Here is an 18,124-nt window from a genome sequence, read left to right as displayed (position 1 = left end):
TGCTCACACACCACCGTGTGCATGAGCCCCATTCATTTAAATGGGGCTGGAGAATAGGCGGAATTCGCTTTACGCGAGGGAGTCTGGAACGGCAGAATTACTCAACACCTTCTTTGCCTCAGTCTTCTCACAAAAGGAAAAGGGTGCTTAACCTGAGGAAAATGGAGCAGAGGATACAATAGGGGAAATCCAGCACAGAGGTAAAGAAGTAGCAAAGAGGTAGTACTTGTTAATCTAAATGAATTTAAATCTCTGGGACAAGATGAACTACATCTAAGGTTATTAAAAGAATTGGCAAATGTAATCTCAGCGCCATTGGCAATAATGAGAAGTCCCAGCAGACTGGAGAAGGGCAAACGTTGTTCCCATCTTCAAAAAGGGACTAAAGAGGATCCCAATAATTATCATCCAGTTAGTCTGACATCAATACCAGGAAAGATTCTAGAGCAGATCACTAAACAGAGAGTCTGTGAAAATTTAGAAGAATATTGCAGAAATTGAGCTTTCCCTCTTTAAGCAAGCAATTGAGACTGCTCCTTTTAGGCAAAATCTTTTTGGTTAAAAGTTTTGTGTATAGTGGTGTATCTCTGACTTTTATCTGTCCTTTCACTGCAGTTTCTATTTTTTTATATAGCTTTATGCTGTCATTTTCAATTTGTATACACCAATTTGGAAAATGCTGATTGAAAAGCAGTGCTTACATCACCTAAATAAAACATTAAAGAATAGCCTCCCCAAAACAGAGAGATAAAAAAGTGTTTTTCTGCATTTTTATTTAGTGACATTTTCAGGAACGTTGCATTTACAATATACATATACTCATGGTAAAATTCTCATTGAAGAACCAGTCAAAATGTAATTTACAAAACTCCAAAAGGCTGTATTATAAAAGGAAGTTCCATGTGGAAAATTCAGTGTAGGTCCAAGGGTAAGATCTTCTGTACATAGTAATGATTTAGGCTCCTTGAAAGGGAACTGGGAACCTTTTAAACCAAGATTCCCTCTGTATATTATCTTCCAAAGCATCAGTCCTTCCAGTCTCAGGAGGCACTAGTTGAGATGTTTTTGGAAGCGGCTAGCATAGCTCTCACCTTGGCCATAAGATCCTGCAACAGAGTTGAAGAAAATCAAAAACAGGACTTGGTGAGCATATATTTTTAAAAGTAGGAAGAAGACAAGTAAAGTAAATAAGAGAGTCCTCTACAAGTATTTCAAGATCTGGTGTCAAACACCTTACATAAAGAGGACTAACCAAGCAAGGTGTTCTAGAAAACTTTTGCAATCAGGCTCAGCTTCCTAAAGACGTCAGAGGTATTGATACATAATTTCACTCAAACTTTATGCACAGCAAATCTCAAAGCAAATAATAATAGTCATAATTATTTATATTCCGCTTAATCACTTGTAATCCAAGAGGAGTACAATAAAAACAATTCTAAAAACCGCTATCCCTCCCCCCAGTATAAAAACATATTAATACTAAAGAGACATTAAACCAGAAAGACATTAAAACAATAGTATAAAATAAATGTTAAAATCAATAGAAGATTTGTAAGAAATTTTCAGCAGGGTCCAGATAGAATGGAAAAGGGGATGGAGAGGGGGAGGGGGAAAGGCAGGTAAATAGCGGTGGACCTAGTCTGGAAAGGCCTGCCAGAAGAGATCCGTCTTAATAGCCTTCTTAACGGTTTCCAAGGTGGTAATGTGACGGATCTCGTTCGGCAGGTCGTTCCGGAGTCTAGGAGCAACTGCTGAAAAGGAACACTGGGTCACTGCCGAAAGTCGTCCTCCTTGACTGAAGCAGATTCTTCCCAGTAAAACGAAGAGTGTGGGAAGGATGATATGGGAGAAGGCGTTCCTGCAAGAAATCAAGACCCAAGCCATGTAGGGCTTTAAAGATTAAAACCAACACTTTGTATCTTGCCCAGAAACTAACAGGCAGCCAGTGAAGGGATTTTAAAACTGGTGTAATGTGGGCAAATCTAGATGTGCCAGTAACCAGCCTGGCTGCCATATTCTGTACCAGTTGAAGTTTCCGAACTTGACACAGAGGTAGCCCCATGTAGAGCGCATTACAAAAGTTGAGCCGAGAGGTTACCAGTGCATATACTACTGTTTCAAGGTCTTCCCACTCCAGGAAGGAGCGCAGTTGGCATATCAGCTGAATCTGAAAGCAAGTGTTCCTGACCGTTGCATCCACCTGAGCCATCAGATGGAGAGATGAGTCTAGGAGCACCCCCAAACTGCAAACTTCGTCCTTTAGGGGAAGTGCAACCCCGTCCAGAACTGGCTGGCATAACTCCATTCCTGGATTGAGAGTCCCTATTAATAGTACCTCCGTTTTACCTGGATTCAACTTGAGTTTGTTTTCCCTCATCCAGTCCATTACCACATCAAGACAGGCATTCAGAGGAGAGATGCCTTCCCTAGTCACCGCAGCAGTCTGAGACATAGAGAAATATATTTGGGTGTCATCAGCATACTGATAACACCCCACCCCATGTCTCTGGATGATCTCTCCCAGCGGCTTCATGTAAATGTTGAATAGCATTGGGGATAGAATTTCACTTTGAGGAATGCCCGACCTGAGCTCCCTCTTGGCCGAATAACTGTCCCCAAGTGACACCATCTGGAATCTACTCGAGAGGTAGGAACGGAGCCACTGCAAAGCATAGCCTCCAATTCCCAGCTCTCTCAGGCGTTCCAGAAGGATACCATGGTTGATGGTATAGAAGGCTGCTGAGAGGTCCAAGAGCACCAACAGGGTCACACTTCCCCTGTCGATGCCCAGATGGAGATCATCGACTAAGGCGACCAAGGCCATCTCAACTCCGTAGCCTGCCCTAAAAATCTTTTAGGCAAACTGAATTCTGCAGCAGGCTAAATTAATTGCTCTGTGGTTTAAAACTATGGTTTTAAACTATTTAAACTGATTAACACTTGGGGGGCAGGAGATATACACAGGTTGAATCTCACTTATCCAAAATGCTTGAGCCAGGACGTGTTTTGGATTTTGGAGTTATTCAGATTTTGGAATATTTGCATATACATAATGAGATCTTTTGTAGATGGGACCCAAATCTAAACATGAAATTCATTTATGTTTCGTACACATCTTATGCACATAGTCTGAAGGTAATTTTCCAGACAATATTTTAAATAATTTTGTGCATGAAATAAAGTTTGTGTATGTTGCACCATCAGAAAACAAAGGTGTCACTGTCTCAGCCACCTATGTGGACAATTTTGGATTTTGGAGTATTTCAGATTTTGGAATTCTAGATAACCCAACCTGTACATATATACACATGCATATATTCACAGAACAAGAGAGAGACATGGCTGCTTTTGAGAAGCTACCTAGAAATATTGTGAAGTACTGCTTTGTTGGCTCAGAACATCTTCATCTGGTCTGCAGTGGTTAGAACATTGTTTCTAAACACTGGAAGTTCTTGCATTCTTCTCTCTTGTTCCCAATACTTTTATATTTGGCACTATTTTATTTTATTTTGCTTATTGAATTTATATCCCACTTTTCTTCCATATGAGACCCAGAGGGGCTTACACTGTATATTAGAACAAAACAGCTAAACAACCTGGAATACATGTTTTTAAATAATAAATTGTCTTGAATCCCAACTCAGGAGAAAGGTGAGATGCCTATACTGCAGCCACTCACTCACAAACCACAAGGATGTGAGTTCAATACCAGCCAGGGGCTCTGGGTCAACTTAGCCTGGCAACCTTCCGTAGGTCGCTAAAATGAGTACCCTGCTTGTTGGAGGCAATTAGCTTACACTTTGCAAGCTGCTTAGTACATCGGTAAGCAGTACAGAAAAGTATTTGCTATTGCTATATAAATTCAATAAACAAACAAACAAATATTAAACAACCATCCATTAAAAAACAATTTAAAACAGTTAAAACATACTGAATTTCTTTATTACAATTATAGACTAGCACAGTTAAAACACATTAAAGCCTATTTCATATACTTATTTTGTGTCCAGATTTAACATAAAACCTTAACATATGGTGTGTCATCAGAAAACAGCTCAAGATGAGGTACAGTGATCTTTACTCTGGTGTAACTATTGCTGTTGTTGTGTGCCTTCAAGTTGCTTCCAACTTATGGCGACCCTAAGGCTACACTATCATGGTGTTTTCTTGGCAAGATGCATTCAGAGGAGGTTTGCCATTGCTATCCTCTGAGGCTGAGAGTGTGTGACTTGCTCAAGGTCACCCATGGGTTTCATGGCCAAGCAGGGAATCAAACCCTAGCCTCCAAAGTCATAATCCAGCACTCAAGCCACTACACCATACTTCTATCCCAGAGCTGTGTGATCTGTAGCCATCTAGCTGCCACTGATACAAAGGAGTCCTGGTGGCACAGTGGCTAAATGCCAGTACTGCAGCAACTCACAGCCACAAGATTTTGAGTTCGATCCCAGGCAGGGTTCCAGGGTCCACTCAGCTCTCCATCCTTTTGTGGGTCGGTAAAATGAGTACCCAGGTTGTTGGGGGCAACTGGCTTACAGACTGTAAACCGCTTGGGGAGTGTTAGTTCACTTATAAGTGGTATAGAAATGTACTTGCTATTGCTAACTCCCATTATTGCTGATCAGCCTGGCCAACAGTAAAGGATGATAGTAGCAGCAGTTCATCAATACCTGGAGGGCCATACGTTCAGCCTCTATTCAACCTAAAATTGCACTGGATCATTGTCATATACAGAGGAGTATTGGATACTGTGATACTGTTGTCCATTAACATCTAAACTAGTGGTTCTCAATTGTCAGTTCCCAGATATTGTTGGACTTCATGACCCAGAAGGCCCAAAACCACATGGCAAATGGTCACAGGTTTTGTAAGTAATTGACCAATGGGGGAGGGGGGTGATTTACATGGATGCCAGGGGCTGAATCTGAGATCATTTGCATGCAAGACAAAATGCTTTACCATAAGTTACCCATATCTTCAAGATACTGGACAGACATCAACAAGGGAGTGCTGGAACTACACAGAATCTTAAGGGCAGGGGGCATATGCTACTGGCAAGTGAAGAACTTTCTGCACACCCTGACCATGTGCCTTTGGAGCCCATATATTTGTTTTGCTAGCTCAATGCTACTGCTTCTTATTCTGTCCCTACAGTTGTCTTCTGCTATGGGAAAAAGCAATTCTTACTTTTAAAAAACAACAACAAAAATGCTTCCACCAAGTTCTACAAGTTTGTATCATAAAAGACCCTATCTATCCACAACAATAAACAGAATGCTTGCTCCAAAATTGCCCTTTTGAAAAATGTCACAAATGGACCAAAAGCACTAAACTCAATTTCTCAAAGCAAATGCATTAAATGAAATTGAAGTATCTGTTCTGAATCTATCCTGCCCAGTCAAATTAAATTTGCAGTAAGCACAAGAAAAAGATGCATTTTTAAAAGGCACATGAAACTGAACAGCATGATTATTGTTTTCTTCACTAGATTTTGTGAGGGTTTATATACATTTTGCTTAGAGTGCCCTGAATCACATTGTGGAGAAAGGTGGGATATAAATTCTGGATATAAATAAATAAAGCCAGATATCACAATTAAAGATGCCACAGAGGTGATATGATAGCCCTGTTTAAATATTTGAAGGGATGTCATATTGAGGAGGGAGCAAGCTTGTTTTCTGCTGCTCCAGGGAACAGGACCCAACAATGGATGCAAGCTACAGGAAAAGAGATTCCACCTGAACATTAGGAGGAACTTCCTGACAGTAAGGACTGTTCGACAGTGGAACACACTCCCTCAGAGAGTGGTGGAGTCTCCCTCCTTAGAGTTCTTTAAACAGAGGCTGGATGGCCATCTGTTGAGTTTGCTTTGATTATGATTTCCTGCATGGCAGGGGGTTAGACTGGATGGCCCTTGTGGTCTCTTCCAACTCTGATTCTACACTAATGTGACCACGGCCAGCGTGGTGTAATGGTTTGGGAGTTGGACTAGGTCATTGAGAGGCCAGGGTTCAAATCCCAGCTAGGTGATGTACAACCCAGCATAAACACATGAAGGCTGGACTGTCCCATGATCTGAGTAAAGAAATGAATGGTTCTGCTTACCTTGCTGTGACTCTGAAAAAAACCCTGTTCTGAAAGGAAGTTCAGACTGAGTTCCACAATCAAGTTATAGCACTAACACATCCTCTCATAGACCAGATAGATTTAAAATCTGGAAAAACACCAGTTACATACCCATTTGAAGTCTTCATTTTAGAAAACTGTTTCAGAATTGAAACTACAGGTTAAGAGTGATGTAATGTGACTGTGACAAAACAAGCAGATACTTTTGCAACCATTAAAGCTTGTAAGCATGATCATTTAGAGTAGTACCTGAGTTATTTTACTCTGTACAGATGAAACAATTGCTGAAGAGATCTGGCCATCTTTTTCCAAAGAAACTCCCCTAAAAGGATTTTTTAAACAGAGAGAGAGAGAGAGAGAGAGAGAGAGAGAGAGAGAGAGAGAGAGGGAAGGGGTGTAGTCAGTAAATGGACAATTAATCACAGATAAACAGACCGAGGTACTTTAAGCTGCATGAAAAACGGCTAAGAGAAACGGCTAAGAGAACAAGTTGTTTCATTCTCACCTTTGCCATCAACTCACTATGTAGCCTTCAACAAATCATTTAAAACTCAGCCATTCCACCCCCAATGGTAATGTAGGGATAATGCAGGTCTACCTATTAGGCCTCTTACAAGGATTCCGGAGGCAATTCACATGAGGTAATTTGCATATTTAGGCTAAGCTTTATGTAATATGCAATTTAAATAATCATTCAAGAATGGTTTTGAATGAATGAATGAATGAATGAATGGATAAATGGGAACTTTTCAGAATTGTGTGAACTCTCCCAGCTTTAGCCCCAGCAATTTACAAGTGGATGTAGCAAGGATATGTTACTGCTGAAAGGCCCAGACAACAATGAAATTAAGTGCTTAAGAAAGGTTTAGAATTTCATGGGGAGAAACACTTCACAGGGTTCCTTCCAAAATTCAGCATCCCCCAACCTTTCTAACTGAATGCAAAGAACACTCCCCACCCCCCACTATTACAGAGATACTTACAGAAGGTTAAGTATTTCAGTGGTGAAATTATTCTAAGGTTAAACTACAGCTGTTTGGAAATGGTAGATGTGGGAATGTCAATGAAGTGAAGGGGAACATTTAAACATAATGCATAAAAACTTGCAAATTGATCATGTTGCCAGATCTAGACACAAGGCAGAATGAGGGGATAGAAATTAACACTCATATTTAGATGCTTCCCTTCCAAGGAAAAAACATTGTCTGCAAGAAGAAAGCTAGCACACCAAGGAGAAATCCTATGGAGTTTTTTTTAAATAACCTTCAAATAGGATTCAGATTTGTAATGCATCATCTGCAACCAAATTCTATCATCTTCTGTGTTGTAGAGCCATCTGTACTACTTATGTAATGAAAGGAAGCTTACTACTGTTCTGAATCCTGCAGATTTCTGATTACATGCAGAAGCATAATACAGTTCTTAACATTTAAGCAGGATAATACAAAATGTGAACAGTTCCCAACAGAAGGCTGAGCCTTCATTATCCAGAATTCTGAAATCCAAAATCTGAAACATTTTTCATAAGTGGCCAAGGTAGTGACACTTGACCCACTGAACACAAACTTTATTTCATGAATAAAATTTTTAAAAATATTATGTATAAAATTACCTTCAGCCTATACTTATAAGGTGTATATGAAACATAAATGAATCTTGTTCCGTCTACAAGAGGCCTATATATATATATATGCATGCAAATATTCCAAAATCTGAAAAAAACCAAAATCCCTAACACTTCTGGTCCCAAGCATTTCAGATACGGGAGACTCAGCCTGTATTGTCCAAAATAAACTGAACACTCATTTTGAGTGATAAGGTTATGAGGTCCTCTTTTTCCTCCAGGTAATTTGCACTGTAGCATTATCGCAGATTTGAGTGAGCAGTAAAAGGCCATGTCCAGATTTTAAAAGTTTATTTACCCAGAGCGTTCCTGGCTGGATCCTCGGCTCTCCACAGGAGAGACACTGGCAGAATGGGTTGAGTTCTTATGCATCAACTGTTTCCCTGGTGAGATGGAAGGTGAATGAGACCTTGCTTTGGATTTGCTATGAGAGTGAGATCTCCGCTTTTTCCTTTCATGAGGACTTCTGAAAACAAAAAGGAAAAACAATAATGTTGCTTAATTCCAAACTAAACAATCTGGCACAGAGAAAGACAGAGAATATAACTTGTTGAGATTCTGCCTCAACATTAGGAGGGACGACCTGACAGTAAGAGTCGTTTGACAGTGGAACACACTCCCTCGGAGGCTGGCAGAGTCTCCTTCTTCTGAGGTTTTTAAATAGAGGCTGGATGGTCATCTGTTGGGGGTGCTTTGATTGTGACTTCCTGCATGGCAGGGGTTGGACTGGATGGTCCTTGTGGCCTCTTCCACCTCTATGGTTCTATGAACCTTTCTCCAATCCAGTTTTCAGCTTCCTTGGCGTTGTTTTTATTATAGTTATGTTTATTTTTATGTACTTCCTTTCCTCCAGTCTGGAACAATCAGCTTGTCAGTGTGTTTGTCTCTGTGAATACGCCTTCAAGTCACTTGTCAATTTATGGTGACCCAATGAATTTCATAGGGTTTTCTTAGGCAAGGAATTCTCAGAGGTGGTTTTGCCTAGTCCCTCTGCTGAAATTTAGCTTACAGCACCTGGGATTCATTGACAGTGCCCCATCAAAGTACTAGTCAGAGATGACCCTGCTTAGCTTCCAAGATCAGACAAGATCTGGTGCCTTTAGAGTATTTAGGAATACGCCTCTTTTGCATCAAATACATCATTTAAAAAAATACAACCAATTATAGACTATTTCCTCAAAGCCAGTCCTATGAATCCTGGGTCGACATATATGGGTCAATAACTAGTACTGCTTAGAAAGGTCCTAAAACAAGCAAGCCTGATGCTCCACTCTTGGTACCTGGAGGCACACGTTTCTCTCTCTCTCTCTCTCTCTGTGTATGTTTGAGTGAGTGAGTGAGTGAGTGAGTGAGTGAGTGAGAAAGAGGTTCCCAGTCTGATTTGCAAGCCTCCTCTTCCCATGGAAGAAACACTTCATTTAATACCACTTGATTCCCTTTCCCAGTCCGATTTGCAAGCCTCCTCTTCTCATGGAAAAATCACCTTATTTAACACCACTTGCTGCCCTTCTCAATCCAATATTAAAACCTCTCCTCCAGCACCTGGGTATTGGTGTTAGGTGGTCAGAAGAGGTCCAGAGAAGAAGGAAGGAATGAAGTGGTATTTCCCCCTTTCCATCTTTCATTATAGTTCCCTAAGTTTTATCCTTGACTTATCCACGGGTCATATCAAAATCCATGATTTTGAACCTGAAACCTTCCCTTGACTTATACATGAGGTTGACTTGTACATGAGTATATACAGTATATAATCCTATAATCCTATTATTATTATTATTATTATTATTAAATACAAGCATGGATCCTGAAATGAACCTGAACTCCCTCAAGCTTTCTAATTCATATTCTAAATTTATAATCAATACAATGTTCATACTGATGATCTGAAAGTATTGGGTGTCTTGCAGAAACCAAAGAAAGCCTATGGAAAGTAATTGCTGTGCTTATGGATCTCTTTAAAAGAAGTCCTTTCTCCCTTGTAATCTCATATCTTTGAAACTGCCCTGGGGGAAAAAAACCACCTTATGTGACAGCAGAATTCTTACTTGTTTCAAAGCCCACCTTTTCTTTAAAGTTCTGTGCACCCATTCCCATGACTGAATTCAGTCTAAGAAAGGGATGGGAACGTGTGGCCCTTTAGATGTTGTTGCACTGAAACTCCCACCAGTCTTAGTCTGCATACAAAATGATGAGGGTGATGAGAATTGTAGGTTGACAACACTTAGAATCATAGAATCAGAGTTGGAAGAGACCACAAAGGCATAGAGAACTTGACAAGGAATCTGGGTTGCAAATCAAGATTGACAAGAAATTAGTCAGGAATCACTTAGTTAACCTAAATGAGTTCAACTCTGCAGGGTCAGATGAATATTGGAGGAACTTGCTAGCATACTGAATCAGTTGAGATCATTTTTCAGAAATCTTAGAGGTCCCAGAGGATTGGAAACAAGCAAACATTCTCCCGCTCTTTAAAAAGGCAAAAAAGGGAGAAAATTCAAGAATACCAGAGAAAATGTTATAACAGATTATACAGTACTTTGTCTGCAAGTGTACTGATGACAATAGGAGACAGCATGTGTTTGTCAAGAACAATCCTGTCAAATCAACCTTATATCTTTTTAAAATCAGGTCACTAGTTTTCATGGTGGGAATACTATGGATGTTGTTTGATATAGTGAGCTTTGGCATGGAGAGCCATGGCCAATTGCTTCTTGTAATCCGGCATGCCATGGAGGAGTGGTTCCATATGCTCCATGAAGTGCTGGACGTAAGCTCCCATACAGGCCATATAGTTGGCCACCTTGAGTTCGAAGACTGCTGAGGTGTAGAACTTCGCCAATCCGTCGATCTTCCTGCTCTCCTTGTTGGAGGGAGAGGAAGAAGTTCTGGAGGTGAAGGTGAGCTGTGAGCCTTCCACAATGACCAAGTTTGGCTTTTGATGCTCAAAGAGCCAACTCGATCTCGAAGGAGCAATCCTGGAAAAGCTCTCGATCTTCCTCAAGATGGAGGCAATCATGGTCTAGGAGCACTTCACGATCTTCTCCAGAGAGGGGAGATAGCCGATGGAAGGAGGCGTCGGTATCATACCATGGATTCTGTGTTTGATTGGGTCCAACACATCGTCATTGGTACGGGAGACCTCCAGTTTGAGAGCATTCACCATCTGGATGATGCGGTCAGTGAAAGACCTGACATCATTGTTGGGAGAACCAGGGTCCAGTTCTATAAGATGCTTGGGAGATGGAGACCTCTCCACATCTGAGCCCAGGCTCTAGGAGCACAACTCCCTTCGAGATTGACCTGAAGCAGGCGAGTCTTCTGGAATCCTCGGCAAGGACCTATTGTGGAGGGACTTGCAATGAGGTGGTACTGGCAGCTGTGTTGGAGTAGAGGCCCTGATGACCTGAGCTTCAGTCACTATCTTTGAAGGAACAGATGGAAGTTTACTTTGAAGAACCTCAGGATACACTGACAGGAGATACCTCCCAGAATCATGGTCGAACACCAAATCTGAGTATTGCTGGAGGAGGTCATCATGGAGGTCATCAACATTGGTGGCCTCATCAGGCTCGGTCCTGAGGCAGGCACGATCCCGTCAGAGAAACACGAACCTATGGGCTAACATCTACCACTCGACCAGACAGGTGTGGAGTCACCACCGAAGGATGAGTTCCTCACACCTCTTCCTCTGATTTGGAGTTGAGATGGATGATCCAAGAGGTATTGACTGGGATCAAGATCTCGGTGGTGGGAGCAGTTGTGGCCGGCACCGATGCCTCTGGGCCGGCGCCCAAGGCAGCAGTTGGAGCCTGAATCGAAACCGAGGGCTCTTTACAGCTCAATCTGGTAGAAGGCGAGGCAGAATGGGTCCGTTTCAGAGCTGAACACTCAGAGGACTTGTCCTTCTTGGAATGAGAGGACTTTTCCTCAGCATGCTTTTGCTTAGAGGTCTTTTTAGCATTCACATCTCGATCTTTCTCAGGCCGGGAAGTTTTAGGGTCCTTAGAGCCCTTGGCCTTCTCATCCACCTTAGATTTTGTACTCTCCTTACCGGAGGCAGAATGAGCCACTGAGGAGCCTTCCAGGGCAGGGGCAAAGGCCAGTCTTAGGGTCTGCTCCGAAAGAGCTTCAGTTTCAGGTTCCGCACAACTTACACAAAGGGCAAATTTTAGGATTATGGGCTTCTCCCAAACACAAGACTAATGGCAGTCAGAAGTGGGGATTTTCACCCCGCACTTATTCTTTTAAAAAAAGCCATCTTCTTCAAAATGGTCTCCATTCTTCAAAGACTGCATATGCTTGCTTTGGAGGGAGATTTAAAAGCTGGCTGATGATTCATGTGGCAAGTAACAGTGGTTACAAACCCTAGGTATCTGCCCTCAATCTGTTTCATGTGGTCAAGCTGCCTCTCCAATTTCAGCAAGAAGTGTCTAAAAAACGGGGAGGAAAACATTTCCTAAGTGAGAACAGAGCTGTGTTTTAATATTTGTCTTCTGAAAAAGTTCCATCAGCAGTTTTCCAAACTGAGTTCTGGGAAGCAAATATAGGTTCTTCAGAAGCTTATCAAGGGCTTCCTGATGAGAAAAGACCTACTATGATAAACATCTCCCCCTGAGAGACAGCTTGACATATATCCATTACTAGCAATCTTCTGCAATGCATAGTTACAGGGGAAATGTGGCTCATGCTCCAGTTTGTGGAGTGATGACAAAAGCTTTGTGATGTGTACCTAGCACTTGGTGTGAACTAAATATATAGCTTAGAATGTACATACATGGGTTCCTCAGCAGCCAAAATTTCTCAAGAGAAAACTCATCAATTTCCATTTAAAAACTATCCTAACCGAAATATACTGTTACAGAGAACTGTTACAGTTTCTTTCTTAAGAGTGTCCTTTGATGGAATGTTCCTGGGCCGACACCTGAGAGGGTGCTCATGTAAGTAACAACCCCAGGTCGGCCTGGATAGTAGAGGTGGAAATTAATGGGCAGCAGGAGGCGGCCTTGGTCGACTCAGGGTGTGAGCAAACGCTAGTGAGGAAGGACCCTGGGGGAGGGCGGGGCCGACCCATCCAAATTAGATGTATCCACGGGGACAGAAAACCCTACGGGATGGTGTGGGCTCAGCTGCGAGTGTGGGACAAGGTGCGGTGGTTGGCAGTCAGGGTGGTGCCCACACTCCACTGGGCAGCTCTGATAGGGCGCGACGGGCCCCACTGGCAGCAGTTACTACAAGAGAGGGAGGCCTTGGTGGGGCAGACGGAGACATCGGCCCCGGGGGACCTGCTAGTTATCGAGAGACCAATTAGTGTTTTGGCAGCAGGATGACGAGACAATGAGGGAGGCCAGAAGACAGGCCTAGCCAGCAGGAGGGCAGATGATTTCAGGGCAAGGTCCCCGCTTTATAGAAGATGGGGCCTATCTATCGGGTCCCACCCAACACCAACTCAGAGGGAGTAGAATTTCAGTTGTTGGTTCCTAAAGCACTAAGGGAGGAGGTGATCCGGCTGGCCCATGATATTCCCATAGTGGGGCACTTGGGGATGGACAAGACAGTAAAGAGGATAACACAGAGGTTTTTTTGGCCAGGCATTTTCGCAGACGTTAAGGCCTATTGCAGCTCCTGTCCACAGTGCCAACTCCTTCAGGGCAAAGGGCCCCTAGGGGGCAAGTTGATACCAACGCCTGTGGTGGATGAGCCTTTTAGTAAAGTGGCCCTTGATATTGTAGGACCCCTGGAGTGATCAGCAGCGGGACACCGATTCATACTGGTTATTGTAGATTGTGCAACCCGTTATCCGGAAGCTGTCCCCTTGCAGTCAACGCATGCCAATAAGCTAGCACAGGAACTGATAGGGGTCTTCTCAAGAGTAGGGTTCCCCTGGGAAGTGATAACAGATCAGGAGACTAATTTCATGAGCCTTACCATGAAACGCATGTGGGAGTTGCTACGAGCAAAGCCCTTTAAGACTTCCGTGTACCACACACAGGCCAATAGCCTGGTGGAGAGGTTCAATCGCACCTTAAAGGCGATGCTTAAGAAATTTGTTCACGAGCAACCAAAACACTGGCATTTACTTCTGGGCCCATTGCTCTTTGTGTTCAGGGAAGTCCTTCAGGACTCTGGGGTTTTCACCCTTTGAACTTCTGTATGGGAGACGGCCTCGAGGGGTGTTAGACCTGGTAAAAGAGGGGTGGGAGGACTCTCGAATAGGCCCAAGGTCTGCCTTGAGCCATGTGTTACAAATGCGGGAGCATCTAAAGAAGATAGGAAGCGTGGCCCGGGAAAATTTGCTGAAGGCTCAGCAATGTCAGAAGTAGGGATTCAGCAAGCGGGTGCGAGAGCGGTCCTTGGAAGTTGGGCAGAGGGCATTGGTTCTACTCCCATCCTCCTCTAGTAAATTGTTCGCCCAGTGGAAAGGACCGTTTAAGGTGGTGAGGAAGGTGGGGCCCGTGGATTATGAATTACAATTGGGAGAGGAAGCAGGGCGTCGTGAAATATTCCATATTAATCTTCTAAAGGCTTGGAGGGAGAGAGAGTCTTTGTGGGCCGAGGCCCAGGAGGAGGAGAGCTCCGAGGAGGAGGAGACCTTGGACCCCGAGGTGACTGACCCATTACAACCACAGACATTACCTATTTTATCAGAGTTGGGTTTGGAGCAAACAGAACAGGTGAAGTATTTACAAGAATCTATTAGAGATGTGTTTTCTACCAAAGTGGGTCACACGCAAGTCATTATGCACTCCATACACACCGCTCCGGGGGTAGTGGTAAGAGCCCCTTTGAGACCGTGGCCTTGGAGATTGCAGGAGGTAATTAGGAAGGAGGTGAAAAATATGTTGGACCTAGGGGTGATAGAACCTTCCTGCAGCCCTTGGCGGAGTCAGCCAGTGTTAGTTCCAAAACCTGATGGGTCCATTCGTTTTTGCATTGATTTTAGAAAGCTCAATGCGGTATCTAAGTTTGATGCCTATCCGATGCCAGAGACTATGGACTTGTTAGAACAGTTGGGTCAGGCGCAGTTACTGTTGTCAATAGATCTGACGAAAGGGTATTGGCAAATTGCGCTGGAGGAGGCAGACAATGAGAAAATGGCGTTTGCGACCCCTCAGGGCCTGTTTCAATTCACTAGGATGCCTTTTGGTCTGCACGGGACAGCTGCTACTTTTCAGAGGCTGATGGTACAAACTGATGCCTTGGAGGTGGGTTGGGAGCAGTCCTTTCGCAGGTGTGGGAGGATGCAGAACACACGGTACTTTTTCTCAGCCGAAAGTTAAAACCAGCCGAGACAAAGTATGCAACTATCAAAAGGGAGGCCCTGGCAGTCAAGTGGGCTCTGTTAGCGCTCAAGTATTATCTGTGGGGTGCTCCGTTTACGCTGGTCACTGACCATGCCCCTCTCTTCAGTGGCTAGTTTCCATGAGGGATTCTAACCTTAGACATCTGAGGTGGTATATGGCCCTTCAACCGTATGCATTTAAAGTCGTACACTGTCCTGGGGTGGAGCATGCTAACGCTGATTTTTTTTCCTCGGCAGGGTACGTGGAGCCCTGACTCTCCGGCATCCCTCTTGCCCGAGGGGTCGTGTAACCCGGCGGGGAGGAGTGGGAGGGTTGGTGGAGGTGAGGAGAAGGAGTCAGGAGGAGAAGAGAAACTGGAAGCACCTGGAGAAGAAGATGGGAATCGGCTGCGAGTGAGGATATAAGGAGGCAGGGAGAGGTGGCTGGGAAAAAGCGTGGCTTTAAGACAGGGACGCGGAGCGGCAGACGTGAAAGGGGCAGAGCAGGTTACCCGAAGTGCCAGGAGAGAGGGATGGCCCGCTCCACTACAGCACGGTAGAGGGAGAATTTCCGCGGGACACCGAGGGGCAGTGCTGCTACGTGACCCTGCCTGGGACGGAGACTTGGGAGTCAAGAGAGAGTGCTGGTATCCCCACCCCCCAAGAGGGAACCCGGAGAATCTTGAGGGCACCTGGTGGGGTGAGAAGGGGCAGTGCTGGGAACACGGACCTTGCCCCAGGGACACTGAGAAGTCGGAGTTGGAAGCCAGCAAGAAAGGGAGGTGGAGAGTTTGAGGCAGGTGGAAAAGGGAGAGGAGAGTGGGGGAACTTTGCCCCTCCTCCATGAAGACCGCTAGTTTAGGAAGTTGACCTGTTTCAGTTTAGACACTGTTATTTGCACTATATTAAAGCATTCTGCACTGCAGCACGTGTGTGGTGTGTTTGTTTGTGCCCTCATGGAGGTGAGAAGTTCTGGCGGAGCCCCAGGGGCGCAAGCCCCACCCACATACACAAACCAAGAAATTCAAATTAAAAAGAGAAATAAGATTCTACCAAAACATTAGAAAAAACTTCCAGATGATAAGAGATGTTTGCCACTGAAATGTACTGCTTCAGAGGGCAATGGACTGTCCTTCACTGGAAAGAGGTTGGATGGCCATCTCTTGGAGGTGCTTTAGTTGTGCATTCCTACTTGGCAAGAGGTTAGACTAGATGGCTTTTTCTTCCAACTCTATGATTATGTGGCCCCAAATTTCTGTTTTCTTCAGCCAAGTTTCATATTTGCTGTCATTACCAAATTGAAATTTTGAACACAGACATTGAAAGAATGGTAAAAATAATATTTAAAGTATGCCACTTTATTTTCCAATGTTAGAACCTTAATCTCAATAGCTAATTAATCTGTAACAAATAATCTTGAGAACACACAGTCTTCTGGAAGCCTTCGGGGTGAAGTTATGTTTTTGTACCATACTTTCATTTTACAGGAGTTTATACAGGAAAGAGTCTGAAATGATTTGTCTGGAGCCTTTTAAAATACACTTGTGATTTAAAAACATTATGAAATCTAAGACTATGGAGCATTACATATGAAACATCATCTCCACAGCACCAACTGCAATTCATGTGCTACACAATAAAGGTCATTCTTGTGCCATGATAATTATCTATCCCATGTACACAGAGTACTAGTGAAATAAAGTACAATATCTTCAAATTCACTGAGTGAAACAGATAGGTGAGACAGAAATTTTCCACCATATAGAGGAGGCATTTCTGTGTAGGCTATTAAGAAAATAGGAAACTATTTGCCAGAAGGTTAGCCCATCTAGATCAGGGGTGGGCAACTTCTGGGACCAATTCAATCCCTGCCTCCATCTAAAAAAAGGCACATGGGAGCACATATTATGATCTAATGTTAAAGCAGATTGGAGATTTCCAGGGGAATGATTCTTAGTTTTTATGTACCGTATATACTCAACTATAAGTTGACCTCATGTATAAGTTGAGGGCAGGTTTTGGGGCCAAAACTGTGGATTTTGATATGACCCATGGATATGTTGAGGGTAAACTTTGGGGGCATGTAACAAACGATGTAAAGCACAAATCAGAGGAAATCTATTAAAAATAACATACAAAATTCCAGCAGGCATAAGTGTTTGTGCTCACCCTAAAGGCTTGATGGATGAGAGAAGCGGAGGGGGGGGGGGGAGAGTGAGTGCTTCCAGGACAGATTAAGTCGATTCAGGTTTTTTGGGTCAATTTTTTAACCTAAATTTCTAGTATATATAGTACTTTCCCCCCTTTTGCTTGCATCCAAAACATAAGCCCTAGCACTAACATTCAGGTCTTCATTTTCATTAAATGCAGAGGTACTGGAACCCACTGGTGACATGGGAAGCATAACCATCTCATAAAGCTGGTGATCAACACTAATACATTCTTTTCATTAAGGATATGCAAAACAGTATTCCTAGAGAATTATTAATGTTTCTCCTTAACTCTAAAACTCCAGACTAATCACCACCAGAGACCTATCTGGATGTTTCATCACTGTGTGAATGTATGTGGAACATGGGTCTCTGCATTGTTCACAAAAGGAAAGCTCATTTTAAAGATTAACTTGACACATTCAGCTTTAAATTCTTGTGGTGGTCCAGATGCTAACTTTGATTTCTAATTTGTATGTTAGTTATTTTACATAATATAAGTTGCCTTGGAAGTGTTGATACACTGTAAGCCAGTCAACCAACCCAGAGTAATCTCAACAGTTCCAAGAAATGCAAAAACATTCTGCAAATGTAACCTTGTACCTGGAACGTGTGCGTCGCCTGCTCATTCCTGGGCTGTTGGTAACACGATATGCTGTCGGAACACTCCTTTCTTCTCTACGCCTTTCAGGTGTGTGTGCCCTTCTCCTTGGTGATCTTGATCGAGATCTGATTAAGAGATGGGGGGGAAATGTGTTAATCTTGAGATGGAAAGGCTGAGCCTTAGTTTTATTATCTGATATCAATGAATACAGTGGACCCTTGTTATATGCTCGGGTTTGGTTCCAAGATCCCCTGTGGATAACAAAATCCGTGTATGCTCAA

At 43.3% G+C, this 18,124-nt stretch overlaps 1 protein-coding gene across 4 annotated transcripts in view; it reads right to left on the bottom strand.

The window, feature by feature from the left end:
- Positions 1-756: 756 nt before the first annotated feature.
- Positions 757-18,124, bottom strand: part of SFSWAP (splicing factor SWAP) — a 93,447-nt gene continuing 76,079 nt past the window's right edge. For all 4 annotated transcript variants that reach the window (XM_089489723.1, XM_089489724.1, XM_089489725.1 and 1 more), the window contains 4 exons: positions 17,843-17,968; positions 8,049-8,216; positions 6,376-6,448; positions 757-1,106 (listed from right to left, as the gene is read on the bottom strand). In XM_089489723.1, coding sequence (XP_089345849.1) covers positions 1,041-1,106; positions 6,376-6,448; positions 8,049-8,216; positions 17,843-17,968 — 433 coding nt within the window. In that variant the 3' untranslated portion in view covers positions 757-1,040. The remainder of the gene's footprint in view (positions 1,107-6,375; positions 6,449-8,048; positions 8,217-17,842; positions 17,969-18,124) is intronic.

This window comes from Sceloporus occidentalis, unplaced genomic scaffold (assembly GCF_023333645.1).
Source record: "Sceloporus occidentalis isolate IW3139 unplaced genomic scaffold, rSceOcc1.0.p SCAF_41, whole genome shotgun sequence".
Classification (NCBI taxonomy): domain Eukaryota; kingdom Metazoa; phylum Chordata; class Lepidosauria; order Squamata; family Phrynosomatidae; genus Sceloporus; species Sceloporus occidentalis.
The sequence above is the reverse complement of the archived record's forward strand: the minus strand, read 5'-3'. Positions and strand labels throughout refer to the sequence as shown.